Source organism: Bos grunniens, chromosome 9 (assembly GCF_055505025.1).
Source record: "Bos grunniens cultivar Pamir isolate PY7600 chromosome 9, Bosgru_T2T1.0, whole genome shotgun sequence".
Taxonomy (NCBI): domain Eukaryota; kingdom Metazoa; phylum Chordata; class Mammalia; order Artiodactyla; family Bovidae; genus Bos; species Bos grunniens.
The window spans coordinates 16267709-16284826 of NC_141173.1; the positions used below are offsets into that span (position 1 = coordinate 16267709).

The 17118-nt window shown below is 35.6% G+C and overlaps 1 protein-coding gene across 42 annotated transcripts in view; it reads left to right on the top strand.

Annotated features, from left to right (window-relative positions):
* The window catches only part of SENP6 (SUMO specific peptidase 6), a 132770-nt gene extending 130490 nt beyond the window's left edge, over positions 1-2280 (top strand). For 41 of the 42 annotated variants that reach the window (XR_015132607.1, XR_015132603.1, XR_015132605.1 and 38 more), the window contains one exon: positions 824-2280. Coding sequence is in view for 38 of the 42 variants with exons in the window: in XM_086316856.1 (XP_086172982.1) it covers positions 824-1033 (210 nt within the window). In the remaining 4 variants the exon portion in view is untranslated. The remainder of the gene's footprint in view (positions 1-823) is intronic. The other variant, XR_015132604.1, reaches the window with a different exon arrangement.
* The last annotated feature ends 14838 nt before the right edge of the window (positions 2281-17118 follow it).

The following is a 17118-nucleotide window of genomic DNA, read 5'->3' on the forward strand; positions in this document are numbered from 1 at the left end:
CGTGTTTTTTCCACAGTTGTCTTCCCAAAACTCAAATTTAATCATGTTACTTTTCTGCTTTAAATCTTATAATGGCTTCCTGTTGCTCTTGAGTTAAAAGACTGGAATCCTTCACATGACCTGCATGCTCTAACTCCTGTCCAAGCTTCTAGCCTTTATACCCTTCTCACTCCAGCATTCTGTGTACCATCTACCTGAATGTCATTTTAGGCTCTCATATTCTCTCTTGCCTCCAGACATTGATACCTATTTCCCTCCCTGGAATATTCTTCCCTGTTGCTTCCATCATTCTTTATTTGACTAATTCCTACTCATTCTTTAGACCTTAGCATAAATATCACATTTTGATACTGTGCTACACCCTTAGGTATGTATTCTCATAGGACTCTCTGCTTTTTCCTGTCTTAATACCTGTCACATCCATTGTTTTAATTGTTGAGTTATCTGTCTAGACTGGGGTCAGCAATCCTTTTCATAAGGGGCCAGGTCATAAATATTTTAGGTTCTGTGGTCTGTGCTCTCCATTTTGCTGTTGTGTGTGAAAGAAAAAGCATCCGTAGACAGCATGTAGATGAGTTTCTGTGGTGATGTTCCAATTAGGCTTTGTTTACAAAAACAGGCAATAGGCAGGATTTGACCCACTGGCTGTAGTTTGCTCACCCTTGATCTGTAAGCAGAAATTTTCTTACATCTCTAGTGCCTAGCAAAATGCCTGGCATGTTACTGATTTTTTTTCATTTCTACTCTGGAATGCTTTTGTCATTGAAACTAAAATATTAGTTATTATAATTTTCTGATGTGCATTTAATATTTTTATTTTCAGAATCCAATTCTCAATTTTGAATTACCTATGAATCTGGCAAACTGGTTTCCTCCCCCAAGAATGAGAACAAAAAGAGAAGAAATCCGAAACATAATTCTGAAGCTACAGGAAGATCAGAGCAAAGAGAAAAAGAAGCATAAGGACACTTACTCAACAGAAACGTCTTTAGGTGAAGGAGCAGAACAATATATCAATAGCATCTCAGATTGACCATTTCTGATGCTTCTGCGTATTGCCTTCAGAAACTGAGTGACTTTCAACTTTGGGTATAGACAGTAAAGAACTGAAATACTCACTACTCAGAGTGATTTGGAAATGTTAATGATTGTATAAATGTCATATAATTAATTTCCAATGGAGTATGTATTAAGTAAAAGTCTGTAAATATGTTAATGAGGCCAATTTTTCCAGCATTTATAATTATTTTTTTCACTTGTTAGGAAGCTTTTGTTATGTATTTTCTGTTAATAGTACTTAAAACTGCAACTTCTAAACACAAATAAATAAAAAAAATATTTATAGGAGGAAATGATTAATTTGATATTCTTTAGTGAAATTAAATTCTTCAGTGGGTGTGATATATTTCATGGGAATATTCGAGTATCTATGATGATCTTTTCACTTTTGCATTTGTTTTAAAATAAAACATAAAAATAAGATTAGATTGAAGGCATTTTGAACAAGAAGACATCTTCATATGCTTGTATAGCAGGAAAAAATAACAGGTTTTTTTAACCCAGATACTTCCTTGTGTTTGGAGAACTTGGCCCCAAAAGTGTAATAAATATTGATAATTTTACTCAATTATTTAAGAAGAAGCAAGTCAAAGAAAAATAACTTGGAATTATACTACTACATAATAACTATGTCATATGTTATTCTGAAGTACCTTTCTGAAGATATCAAAAACTCAGGTTAAAACTATTCTGGTAAGTACAGCTTGAATTTCAAGTATCCCATGTTACCTTCCTATATTAAAGTATCTACAATCTGTGTGATATAGTTAATTGATAAACATTTTTAACCTGTGAACACAGAAATTTAAATAGGAATTTACTATTTTTTGTAATGACTTTTGCTATTTTTTCACTGCTCATTTTGTTCTTGTTATTTTGATATACAAAGTACCAGACTTTTTGCACCTGAGTTTTTTAGTGAAAATTATTTTTACATGTAAAAGTACTATCTTTAATCAGTTGCATACTGCAGAAAATAATAGTCTATCTTGAATTGCCCTTTAAAAACACTAAAATGTGGTGGTGTTGACATGTTTACAGTTCATGTAGGAATCTTGCATATATCTGCTGAAACTATTATTTTCAAATGAAATGTTACACATTCTTTCAAATTAACTTTGAGACTTGAAATTATATATTTGAAAAGTCATTTTTTTGTTAAATAATTTAAAAAGCACATATAACAAACATAGTTGAGAATAAAAGAAAGACCATTTTTAATCAGTAGTTACTTTATTTTTAATCTAGCCGTTTCTGGCATTGCAACCCACATTTTAGGCTACTTTATTGAATTTAACAAAGACCATGGATATGTTTGGGGTGGATTTGGGGTGTTGTTAACAACAACCAAAAAAAAAAAAAAGAAAAAATCGGCTTTATACACACTCATTAAAGGAAAAATTAAAATGTTAAGTTTCAGGAACATCACCATTAGTGGTATTGATTATGGACTTGTTACTTAGAACTATCTTAACATTTTTATTTGTGATTATATTATTACTTTTTAAGGAATACCCTAGAGCTCTTAGCTCAGATATGAAAAGACAAGTTTATTATTTACTGAATATGGACCAAGAAAGAAATTAAAAAAAAAAAAAACCTGATGGCAGTACGCAAAACTGCCATATTTTTTTCCACTGTACTGTGTTAGAATTTAAGGTACTGAAAGAACTATTCTAAAATGCTTGTTTGTGTTTCAGTTTCTAATGGTTACATTTTGCACTCTTAATTTTTAAAAAGATAAAAAAATAACCTGTCCCTTGGGCCAGTTCAGTCCATCATGTTTTGACATGAGAAATACAGATATGTCTGTCAACTTTCTAGAGGCAGAGTATCCAGCTGTTTGATCATATTTCTCCCACCCTGTATAAAATTCTATATTTAAAAGTTATGCTAATGACTTTGCTTTGGAGATAAAAATCTTTGGAGACTGCCAGGTTGAGCTCCAAAATTAGAGTTGAGAATCTTTGGTGTGTATGCACATTTACTTGCTAATTGTGTACTCTGGTACTTCTACATGTAGTTTATAGTGGGTATCAACCTTTTAAAATGTATTATTAGTACTCAGAAGTTGTGAAACAGAATTTTAAAGCTTAGAGGTTTGTTACTAGATGCTGAAACTGCATGACAGTATCTGGTGTCTTAACTAATTAGATAGATTTGTTGTATTTGTTTTCTTGTTGGATAGAATAACACTTAATCATTTTTAGAAGGGTTTTAGATTACTTGCCATAAAATTTGTATGTGTCTTAGCTCTTGGTAGTTTACGAGCAAAGTTGGCATTCAATTAGTCCTTTTCCTTTGATGTTGCTAAGACAGCTGAAAACTTAATAGTATTATTTCAGGTTTATATAAACCTAAATCAGTTAAGCATAGTAACCTGTGCTTAAATTATTAGTTAATTAAATGTAGGAGATTTTATTTGAAGGGATGAAATTATATCTTGTTTAAGTCACCAAAATGAATTTCATATTTTTTCTCTTTAAAAAACTATGATCTCTGAGAACTGTAAGATAAAAAAAATAATGTTTTAATTTCCCAGAAGTTAAAAATTATAATTAAAGTCTCAGAAAATTGACTGAAGAGGAATAATAAAGAATATATTTTAATATATATGATCAAGAGTTGGTGGCATAAAGCTTACTGGGATGTAGTAATAGAAAGGGTAATTTAGTTAGACAAAAGCCATCAGAGATGAGGCTGTGTGGTACTGTGTGTCTAGAAGAGATGCAGACAGCAAAGTGGCTCTGACAACAAAGCGGAAGGTGAACTGGGGAAGGAGACCACAGACTGTCTAGCCAGGGGACCATCAATGGAGAGCTGACCACTGAATGCAGAGAGGTAGACCAGAGGAGGAAACGTAACCTACTAAACAATGTTCTAAAATACTCCAGTAAGGCTTTCTGGTACGTTTGTCATTTCACTACTCCCAAGAAGAAGTAAAACAGTTACGAAAACTGTTCTTCAAAACTTAAATTTAACCACAGAGGAAGTATTGGTTGATCAAGTGGAAGAAATGTATACCTTGGGGGAAATAGCCTCCCATCTTAATTCTGAAAAGCCAGATGAAGAAATAATGGTAGAATGCCCTGAACTATTAAGGAAATCAGAGAGCAGTGTACTTAGAGGAAAGCTTAGAGGTCTTCACTGTTTTTATCACAAGTCATGCCATACTTACTGTAGATTATAGCAAGGAACATATTATCCAAAAAAGGGTTTTTTAGGAACGTGCATCAGAATTATCTGGGGAGCTTTTCAGAATTCTCATATCTAGGGTCTTTACCCCAGTGGTGCCATGTTCTTTCAGACAGTTCCTCAAGTAATTCTAGTAGGCACCTCCACTGATGTAAAAAGGATTGATATATGTCCCTGGTATCTTTCAAGTTGCTGGTCCCAAAGGTAAAGGCTTGTCTGCATTTTCTTCTCTAAAATGCTTTAAGATACCATTTTACACCTACCTCCCAAATTCTCATTAAGAACTTGATAGGTAAAGTTAATAAATTCCTGTTACTAAACTTTGCAGAATTATAAAGAAATTAAGGTACTCAAAGGTTAGAGCCCAGCAGATACCTTGTTTTTCAAAAGGCACAAAGTAAATTCTGCAAACTAACATCAACTCTTGATAAGATTCTAAAGTGGATTTATTAAATGGATGATTTGCGAACTCTTAATGGTCCACCAGGAGTTAACAGGGCACTATAACCAGGGTTGTTTAGTATTTTAACTAGGATTCTGAACTTGTCAATCCGTAGAATGCAGCCAGACTAACAATTCTCAAAGTGTTTTTGCTGACTCTAGTTTTGAGAGATATAAGTTCTGTGGTTGAATAAGTTTAGAAAAATTTTAAAACAAATTAGGCAGGTTTTTTGGAGCCAATATTCAGAATGATTAAACAAGGGATATACAGAACACAGTATACTAAATTCAGAATTTGACCATATCCTCTTTCTCTTCTCCCACACTGGTTCTCTAAACTTGCTTATAAATACTAGCCATCAGAAGACAGAATTAACTATTTGGGGTGTTTGTGAACTGAACTTTATGAGAAGATGTTTTTGAGACTTATCTGAGGCTGGTTATTTTTTTACATTTTATTTTATTAATACTTGGGTATACGATTTGGAAACTTGAAAATAAATGACTAGTGTCTTGGGGAAATGAAGTTTCATGTGAATCATTCTTTTATAATTAAAAAATTACAGACCTAACTCTCTCTATATAAAGTGGGTTCTTCTAGAGAAAACAGATTTGATGATACCAATTTTTATAAGTCATCAAACTTCCTAAACTCATTCATACACAAGTAGAGATTGTGTAAAAAGATGAACGTGAGCTGAAAGGTTATCTGGAGGCTCTTCCTTCTGTTTACATCTGAATCACTTAACTGCAAGCTTACGCCTCCCCTAATTTCCACTCCATCAGCCTCTAGTTTAGAATTAAATTGAAACCCACAAACTCCATAGCTAGAACATTTTTTTTCCTTCTGAAGAAATCTGCAAAGAAGTACTCTATTGATTTAATATACTTTCCATATGTTTAATCCCTGAAATAACCGAAAATTAGTTGTTTAAAGCTTGTTATAAAACTTAACTACATTTATCATAATTAACTTTATACATGTTGACAGCAGAGGATTCGATCCAAAACAAATTAGATGAAAGTGTTAGTCACCCAGTCGTGTCTGAGTCTTTGCCACCCCATGGACTGTAGCCTGCCAGGCTCCTCTGTCCATGGAGTTCTCCAAGCAAGAATACTGGAGTGGGTTGCCATTTCTTTCTCCAGGTGGTCTTCCCAACCAGGTATCAAACCTGGGTCTCCTGCTTTGCAGGCAGATTTTTTACTGTCTGAGCCATCAGGGAAGCCCAGAGATGAAACTGATCCTTAAATACAGAAGAAATGCTCTGAGTACCTACTTTTGTACTAGGTATTCAGGGTTTAAAACAGGGAGCCAAACAGATACCATCTTCTCCGCTCATGGAGCTTCCTTATAGTATAATGGAAACACATCTGTTAATCAGCCTCATGAATAAATAATTTTAAATAAGTGCCATGCAGGAAAAGCATACATTGTATGAAGGCTAATCTGGGGAGGTTGGGGACATCGTCCTTGAAGTTGTGACATTTGAACTACTGGTGGACATGAAGTACGGGAGGGCAGAAAAATTGTGCTTGCAGACCGCAAAGTCCGTGAGGCAGGGAGATGTGTAAGCTGTCCTAAATGATGACGGCCTCGTTCAGGTGTGCACGATATGCCAAACGTTGTTCCGAACTTTAAATGTGTGAATTCATTTATTTACAATGACTATGAGCTATGTGCTATTACTACTCCCACTTTACAGAAGTACCAGCAGGCCCAAAGACATAGTTTCTCCAGCAAAGCTAGGCACCATCTTGCCCTAGAAGCTAGGTCAACTTGGCTAGATAAAAGAAGATGAAAATTAATGCAATGTCCTTATTTTTAAAAGATACCTTATTTCTAAGATGGACTTTTTTTTTTTCTCTCATTTTAACCTCTGAATTAAGGCTACATCTTACTGAACAAGGAATGAGTTTGCATTGTGTTGGAATCACCTGCAAAGCTCGATAAAACACATATTACTGGGCCTCATCCTCAATTTCTGATTCAGGATTGTCTTCAGTTGAGCCTGCACATTCTCATTTCTAACAACCCATGGAAGACCACACTTCAAGAACCACTGAGGTGTTTCTTATTTAGCATTTGCAGCCATATATGTGAAAACCTCTTGAAGCAGGTAAGACCAAGAGAGCACCAAGCATCGAAGCACCCTAGATTCAGAAAAATACTATGTGAAATTATTTGATGATATCTACTCAATAATACTTTATGTGTAATTACAGTTAAATGTGAATATCTCCAAGGCATGTGATCACACCACACAGCTTAGCTTTTTTTAAAAATGGTTAAGTCTAGATTTATCTTTCCTTTATAGCCTCATTTAACAACTTTGTATTTTTCATATATTCTCCATACTCATATAATCTCTATAGAATATGTATAAAGATGTATTAAATGTGTTTTTTATAAAAACTGGGATAACAATATAAACTTTTAAAGCATCTTTCTTCTGTCTGTCAGCAATAACTTGTGAAAATCAAGCCACCTAGTATAATCAAGGTCAAAGTGAATTATAGAAAGAAAATGAAAGTGTTGGTCACTCAATTCTGTCCAACTCTTTGCAACCCTGTGAACTGTAGCCCGCCAGGCTCTTCTGTCATGGAGTTCTCCAGGGAAAAATACTGGAGTGGGTTGCTATTTCCTTCTCCAGGGGGTCTTCCAAACCCAGGGATCAAACCTGGGTCTCCTGTATTGAAGGCAGATTCTTTACCATCTGACCCACCAGTGGTGGACTGTAATTTAGCCATTGTCTTAGCTCTAGCAGTCCGGATAGGCTTGATTATGCTGTAGTAACAATTCCAAAATCTCAGTGGCTTACTCTTTCCAAAAGCTTTCTCCCTTTGGTCAGGCTACATGTCCAAAAGAGGAAGGCAAGGGAGTTCTGTCCCAGTTACTTGGCTACCCAGACTGAGGAAGCTCTAGGCTGATACAAGCTTTCACAGCCACAACAGAGTAGGAAGGAAGCCTAATGATGAGCAGCACATGAACCCAAAGCTTCTACCCAGAGGGGTCTTCCACTCACACTGCCCTGGCCCAAACGTGCTAGGCGACGCTCCTAATTTCACCATGAACAAAGAAGTTCACTCTTACCATAATTCTAAAATGGAATATTTTTAGCTGCTTCCATGACCACCACACTACTGATGGGCTTTCCCTTTATTTCCATGAGCATGTAATATATTTCCCTGTTTGTTTGTTTGTTAGTACACTGATAGTTTTTGCTCTTTGGAGTAGATTCCTAGGGATTGCAGGATCAAAGATCCCAGATAGTTTTAAATTTTATAAATATTTTCTACTTATTTCCTAAAAGAATGTAAGAATCTACGTTTCCTCCAGAAGTTTATTAAAACACATTTTTCTCTGCATCCCCAGCAGCAGTAAGTATTCTAGCTGTTTTATTTTGCAAGTCTTGTGAACATAAAGCCGTTTTCAGTATTATTTTGATTTGCGTTTCCCTGAGCTCCAGTTTAAATTTGAGTACTTTTTTTCATGACAGCTGTGCTTTTCATTTGTTTACTTTTCCATTGTATTAGGTTTTTTTCTATTAACATTTAAGCTTTCTGCGTATTACACTGTCATCTGTTTTATAAGTGTATCTTTCATAATTATTATTTGTAAGCCTTGTTTATATATTTTTCATACCAGTTTGTTTGTTGACTGAGCCCTGTGGCATGTGGTATCTTGGTTCCCCAAATGGGGATTGAACATGCACCTCCTGCATTGGAAGCATGGAGTCTCAACCACTGGACTGCCAGGGAGGTACTTCATACCAACATTTTAATGTATTTTCTGAGTTTAAAATCTTAGTTAGGAAGCTCCTTCTTGAATCCTGACAGTACACATGGTCACACATATCTTTCAAGATTTTTAGAAAATTTAAGTAATAAAACTGGGGAACTGATTTCTGTATATGGCAAAAAGATATGGATGTTGTATTATTAAATTTATATTCTTCAAATAGCCATTTGTGCCAGCATTATTTATAAAAACTTTTTAGCATTAAAATGAATGTCTATCTTTGTCATAGAATTACTATAACATTAATATTTATTTCTGAAATTTCAATTTTTTTAAGTGGTCTCATTACTCTATTTATGGGGCTTCCCAGGTGGCTCAGTGGTAAAGAATTCACTTGTCGGTGCAGGAGATGTGGGTTCAATCCCTGGGCTGGGAAGATCCCCTGGGGGAGGAAATGGCAACCCACTCCAGTATTCTTGTTTGGATAATCTCATGGACAGAGGAGCCTGGTGGGCTACAGTCCATGGAGTTGCAAAGAGCTGGATGAAATTGAGCCCATGTGTGCACATGTGTGCACACACGCACACACACACACACACAATTACTTCATTTATACCTAATAACTATAAGACCTAATATATCTAATAACTATAGTAACTATCTGGGGCTTCCCAAGTGGTGCTAGTGTAAAGAATCTGCCTGCCAATGAAGGAGATGCAAGAGACTCGGGTTTGGTCCCTGGAAAATCCCATAGACAAAGGAGCCTGGTGGGCTACATTCCATAGGGTTGTAAAAAATCAAACATGACTAAACACACATACACACACACAACTATAAAGCACAGTCAGTGACAGCTGTACCCAAAGGAAGCTTATAGACTTAATCTCTTCCATTATTACACAGAAAAATGAAAAATAAAGGTATTTAGAACACGTTAGAAAATAGGAACAGAACAATAAAATAACATTTTCTCAAAAAACTATGGAAGAGGAAATTAAGGAAAATGAACATTAATGAGCTAGAACTAACTCTATCACACTACCATTCCCTGGCACAGTTCAGTTCAGTTCAGTCGCTCAGTCATGTCTAACTCTTTGTGACCCCTTGGACTCCAGCACACTAGGCCTCCCTATCCATCACCAACTCCTGGATCTTACTCAAATTCATGTCCATTGAGTCGGTCATGCTATCCAACCATCTCATCCTCTGTCATCCCCTTCTCCTCCTGCCTTCAATCTTTCCCAGCAAGAGGGTCTTTTCCAATGAGTCAGTTCTTTGCAGCAGGTGGCCAAAGTATTGGAGTTTCAGCTTCAGCATCAGTCCTTCCAATGAACACTCAGGACTGATTTCCTTTAGAATGGACTGGTTGGATCTCCTTGCAGTCCAAGGGACTCTCAAGAGTCTTCTCCAACACCACAGTTCAAAAGCATCAATTCTTTGGCACTCAGCTTTCTTCACAGTCCAACTCTCACATCCATACATGACCACAGGAAAAACCATAGCCTTGACTAGGCAGACCTTTGTTGGCAAAGTAATGTCTCTGCTTTTGAATATGCTATCTAGGTTGGACATAACTTTCCTTCCAAGGAGTAAGCGTCTTTTAATTTCATGGCTGCAGTCACCATCTGCAGTGATGTTGGAGCCCCAGAAAATAAAGTCTGACACTGTTTCCACTGTTTCCCCGTCTATTTGCCATGAAGTGATGGGACCAGATGCCATGATCTTCGTCTTCTGAATGTTGAGCTTTAAGCCAACTTTTTCACTCTCCACTTTTACTTTCATCAAGAGGCTTTTTAGTTCCTCTTCACTTTCTGCCATAAGCGTGGTGTCATCTGCATATCTGAAGTAATTGATAGTTCTCCTGGCAATCTTGATTCCAGCTTGTGCTTCATCTAGTCCCGCATTTCTCATGATGTACTCTGCATGTAAGTTAAATAAGCAGGGTGACAGTATACGGCCTTGACATACTCCTTTTCCGATTTGGAACCAGTCTGTTGTTCCAAGCACAAAACCTCCCCAAATCTGGATTTTGGGAAAAGATAATAATTTATCTTTTCTTATCTCAGATAAACTCTGAGCCTGATCAAGGTAAAATGAAAAAAAAAAAAAAGGAAAAGGAGAGATATCACAGATACAGTAAGGCTTTAAAAAGGGATTTTAATGTGTCATTCTATGACCGACCACAAATTTGAAATCTTGAAGGAAACAGGCAGAAATCTTGGAGAGTTAGAATATACTAGAATGGATTCATGAAGTAGACAACTTGATTATATTATGTACAGTTAGAAGATACTGGCAAGGTATTACAGAGCCACTGTTACATTGCACAAATACCTTATCAATTCTTGGATTTGAATTTTTAAACAGTTAAATCTGAGGTTATTTAAACAATATAGGCCATAAAAATTGGTGAAAAGCTCCCAACTCATTTATAAGGCCAGCATACCTTTAATTAAAAAGTTCCAGTGAAGACTGTATTACAAAGCAACACTAAGGAAGTGCAATTTGTGCTTCAAGATTGACAAAATTTAAATAAAATATTGATCATTAGAATCCAGTAATAACAAACAAGTGATATCCTATGACCAAGTTCAAGGATGTTCAATATCAGAAAATATATCAACTTAATTGTTATGCCAAAATTTAAAGGGAGAAATTTATGGGACTGTATAAAAATTCAGCCATTCATAACACAACACAGTATTTAAATGAGAATTGAGAAATCTGTTAAAATACAAATTCCTAATAATAATATATTAAATGATGAAACACAAAAAACTAAAATTTATACTGAGAACTAGATGGCTCTCATACTCTTAAACATTGTTTTTGCACTCAAAACAGATGTAAAAAGACAAGAATATGGGATATCTGGTATAAACTCAGTATAAAGAATGTTTTTTGACTTATTTAAGAAAAGAACTGGTCCATTGCCTGGATAAATGCACAATAAGAATCTAGAAAAGAAATGTGGGAAGAAAATATTCCAGTAATGACCAAGAGATATAAAATACTTAGGAGTAAATTAAACAAGAAAAAGCATATGACCTGAATGAGAAAACTACACAGTTTCATCGATGGCCTCAGAATAAGAGCTAAAGGAATGGAAAACATAATCGTGTTCTCAGACGGGAAGGTATTACACTGTGAAAATGTCAATTCTCTCAAAATTGAACTATTATTCAATTTTATATAATACTGGTAGTGTTGTTCTGGATAGATTTAAAATCTCAAAGCTTATATAAAAGTAAAAAAAAAAAAATCCCTGAGAGAATCCTAGAAAAAAGGTATCAGAATGTATGACAAGTCACTATGAAAAATCAATATTGAATTTGGGAAGGAAGATAGAATAAAAATGAGGTGTGTTCAGAGAAACAGACTGAAGCAGAGGAAGACAGGAGAGATCACATGATAAAGAGATTGTCATAGTGAGTGAAGTAAGTCAGATACAGAAAGACAAACATGATACGATATTGCTTACATGTGGCATCTTCTTGACATGAAAGCCATGACGAACCTAGACAGTGTTTGAAAAGCACTCTGCCAACAAAGGCGCATATAGTCAAGGTGTGGTCTTCCCAGTGGTCACGTATGATTGTGAGAGTTGGACCACAAAGAAGGCAGAGCATCAAAGAATCGATGCCTTCGAACTATGGTGCTGGGGAAGACTCCTGAGAGTCCCTTGGACAGCAAGGGGATCAAACCAGTCAATCTTAAGGGATCAACCCTGAATACTCATTGGAAAGACTGATGCTGAAGCTGAAACTCCAGTATTTTGGTCATCTGATGCAAACAGCTGACTCATTGGAAAAGTCCCCGGATGCTGGGAAAGATTGAGGGCAGAAGGATATCAGGACGTCAGAGGATGAGATGGCTGGATGGCATCACCGATGCAATGGACCTGAACTTGGGCAAACTTCAGGAAATGGTGAGGGACAGGGAAGCCTGGTGTGCTACAGTCCATGGGGTCGCAAAGAGTTGGACACGACTGGGTAACTTAACAACACATGTGGAATCTAAAAAAAGGGTACAAATGAATTTACCTGGAGAAGGCAATGGCAACCCACTCCAGCACTCTTGCCTGGAAAATCCCATGGTTGGAGGAGCCTGGTAGGCTGCAGTCCATGGGGTCGCTAAGAGTCGGACACAACTGAGCCACTTCACTTTCACTTTTCACTTTCATGCATTGGAGAAGGAAATGGCAACCAGCTCCAGTGTTCTTGCCTGGAGAATCCCAGGGATGGGGTAGCCTGGTGGGCTGCCATCTATGGGGTCTCACAGAGTCAGACTGAAGTGACTTAGCAGCATGAATTTACCTACAAAATGGAAATAGAGTCACAGAGGTAGGAGACAAACTTATGGTTACCAGGGGGTGAGGGGAGGGGGAGGATAAATTGGGAGATTGGATTGACATATATATCCTACTATATATACAAAATAGATAACTAATAAGGACCTACTGTGTAGTACCAGGAACTCCACTCAGTATAGTAATAGCCTATATGTGAAACGAATCTAAGAGTGGATATATGCATACCTGATTTACTTTACTGTACACTCGAATCTAGCACATCATCTTAAATCAACTATTCTCCAATAAAATTTTTAAAAGTAAATATGTGTGGGTTTTTAATCATCACACTGTGCACATTAAACTTATACAATGTGAAAAAGAAGAGAGCGAGACACCAGCAACACACAAAGGGTGAAAAGAACAACATAGCAAATATCCAAGTGACCAGTCATCCAATTGTTCATTGTTGCTACTTCTCTACCTGCTGTTCATTTAGGCTGGAGGCTTTAGAATAAACTGCTGCTGTCATCAGCCGTGTCTGAAGTACTAATTAACATTTTATAATAACAGTCCTTCAGTTGTTTTTATCCTTAACTCAATAGAGACCTGGCTATAAATAGGATAACCACAATAACTCTGGGGAGAAATTATTCTCTAGACACAGCACTCATCACGATTTCTTCAAGTTGCCAAGTAACCTACCAAAGCCCCAGGCAAGACTAGATTCATGGACTAGAGATTATATTCCTTCTGGAAGAGTCAGTGGATGTCAGATGTTTCTTTGCAGGCTTTTTGACAGTGACATCACAGACAAATGTTTTAGATTCTGACCCTGTATAAAGTCCAGTTCTCTATACATTGCCCCCCTGCCCCTGCCCCCTCCCCTCACACCTTGCCTGCGACGTGAATTTGTCACACAAACACACAAACAGAACTGGAAAGTTTCAGGAGGAAACAATTTATATACTCTACGGAGATGCATTATGATAATTTCTGTTTTATTCTTTTTTAAAATGCTCCTTGAAAGCCACTACCTTGATATCATCATCCACAGTTTGAATAACACCAATGTTTTAACTTTATGCACTTCAAAAGATTTAAATACAAAAGAGTAAACTCTTATCTAGTGACAACTTGGATACATTGATATATTCATGTTGCATAAATTATGAAAATTATTTTTGAATTCTCAAACTTTTGTTTAAAAATGTATCACTTATTCGAAGATGACGTTGAACTTTGGAATGTGTGGGGTATATGCTGAGGCAGGATGTTTTCTGATTATTTTCATTATAATTGCTATTGGCAAGATTATATTGCATGACCAATATATTTCTCTACAGACTTTTATTTAAATTTTAGAATGGGCAAAGTATACAAGGAATCTAATAAAATATGAATGACAAACATGAAAAGACTTTCAACCTTATTAGTAATCAGAGAATAATTTGTTGTAGGAGTTTATACTGAAACAGTCACTTGGGTAAACAATTTTGTATTGTCTAGAAAACCTGAATATTTATAATCTAGGAAGCCACAGTTCTGCTCTCAGATTAATACTCTGGAAATATTTTTGTGTAAAAATGGACTTGGAAACATGTAAAGAATAATACTTATAATAATACTATTCACAATAGCATAGACAAGGAAAAGCCCAAATGTTCATTGGCAGTCGAATGGATAAACTGTGGTTTACGCATATAACGTTAATTCACACAACAGTGAAAATGAATTCCATCCACATGTAACAACATGGATGTTAGATAAAAAACGGTACTGTGAGCTGAAAACATGTATCAGGAGAATTTACAGTGCAAGATACCATTTCTTTCATGTTAAAAAACATTCAAGCTAAAATTACATTGCATAGGAATTCATATATAAGAAAACATAGAAAAGTCAGAAAATTATTAAACTAGAAATCCAGGTTAGGAGATGCCTCTTCGGGGGAAAGTTGAAGTTGTGAGTGCAGTGGGACCCACGATGTACAGACATTTGTTTTAAAATATCCAAAAGCAAAATTAAAAATTTTGTTTGTACCCAGAAATTACCTTAGACATTTTTTAGAATTTTCTTGAGTTAATTAACTTAGCCAGCCTATCTTCACATTATTAATAAATGTGCAAATATAATATTTATTTCATCTTAGGGATATATTTCTTTGAAAAGACCTAAGTTTTCTCACAGCAATTTTTTTAACAAAAGACTTCAAGAATCATGCCATTTATTTCAATCTGACTCTTCTAAGAGAAAGTAACTAAAACTTCAGAAAGCTAAAAAAAATGCTGAAAATGTCTCGGATTATTTTTTCTTTTTAAAAGATACAAGCTTCTATTTTTAAGTATTACAAACATAACAGAAAAAGTACAAGACTGTAAATGAATGAATGTATAACTCAAAGAATGGGCACCAATGAACCCACCTGAACCACTGCCGCCCACTCAGGTAAAAACAGAACATTACCAGCATCTCGGAAGCCTTCCACATGCCTCTTCTTAAGCTACCAACCCTTCTTAATGTATCAGTTTGAATTACTAATAAATGCAATAGATTATTTGATTACTGTTCAGCAAACATTCACCACCTGTGCATCCACGTTAGGACCACTCTTCTTGCCCTGCGGATGCTAGACTTGGTCATCTAAACTTTTTCACCTAATGGAATGGTGGCAGAAGTACCAGGGTGCCAGTTCTGAGCCGAGGCTTTAGGAATCACAGCAGGTTTCTGACCTCCTGTAGAATGTACCCCCAGGTAGCCACTGGCCCTTCATTTTGACCCCTAGAATGAGACACGTAGAGCAGACCTGAATTTACTAGCAGCCTGAATTAGAGTTGTCCCCGGCAACCTACATACGTGACAGAAAGAAAAATGAATGCTTTTTGCTATATGCCACTGAGATTTTGTTGGTTATAGCAACGGCTGACTGATATAACAACCATTTGGTATACTCAATAAAGCATAAGTGAATGAACTCTGGTTATTACTCTGTGAATCCATTTAAGGCTTTGTTCACTTCAAACTCATGTTTATTATTAACTGAAGGATAATATTTAACTCTGACGTATATTTAATTAGATACTTCCTGGTCAGAGATTACTTGATACTTCCTTGGTCTATTTCAAGATACTACTATTTTTAAGGCAAGGAAATCAGTCAATGCCAATATTTTCATTTGTTTAAAAAACACTGCTTTCAGAATAATACTGTGTATCACTGATTTGTCTACATAGTACTCCCCACACCGAGTCTTTTTTTTTTAATATTATATACATAGTAATTTTTTGCATTATGCAATATCAACTTTGAATGTTATTTACCTTGAGAAAAGGTACAATTTATTTTCATTTTTATATTTCCTGTAAGATAGCAGCATCATAATGTTTAACTCATATGAAACTGAAGAATTGGTAAAAATAAAAATAAGTATAGTGACAGCTCAATAAATACTGAATTATATGTGAAATGGTAGTTTATATTTCAATGATTATAACCCTGCCTTTCTATAACACAGTTCTAAAATGTTTTAAAAATATTCATTTCTGAAGGACTGTTAAGATTATGGACACATGGCAAATCTCAAGTGTATTCAGCTCAGGTCCATCGCACAAAAGTTTCCTCAATGCATGCCTTTTATGAACCCATTGGACCAGTAGGATCTCGGTGAGCTCACAGACTTGTAAATAAAACATCCTTTATTATTAGGAAGTGTGCTAATGTGGAGACCTGCACAGGGTATGTCAGTGGCCATTAAATGCAGCCAGAGAGTTGAAACTTGTTTATGATATTAACTTCTAAATAAAGATCAGTAAGGCACTGAAAAGGACTAACTTGCAATCAAACTGGGATTAATTTGTAAAGATACAATCTTGAAGATTTTAAACACCGCTAATGTTTTGGTGTGTTTTCTGGGACTATTTAAGCAGGATGTGCAGAACCGACCTTTCCAAATTGTGTCACTGAATATTTTAAGCTGATTATTTATTTAAAGCAAATACGTATGCATAGTTTCCTTTATTTAATTCAAGCTTGTTTTGATAGCTTCTTAAGGCTTCCTTCAATTGGACATTTTGGTTTTTTCATTAAATAATATCCATAAATTCAACTGTAATCATTCATTCATAATAAGCAACAAAAATAGATAATCAACTGCTTTGCTCACTATATTCCTAGAAGTACAGCAGAACTTCTGCTACAGCAGAAGACTTCTCTAGACTGGGAAAATTTTTAGAAATTATATGTTTTACACAAATTTTTATGGATTTTTTAAACATTCATATTTCAGCACCTTAGAAGACATTCTATAATTTACTTCTCAAATTAATTTCTAAGTTTAAAACAAAGTTAACTTCAAATAAATTTTATCATTGGTTTTATTTTTAAAGATTTATAT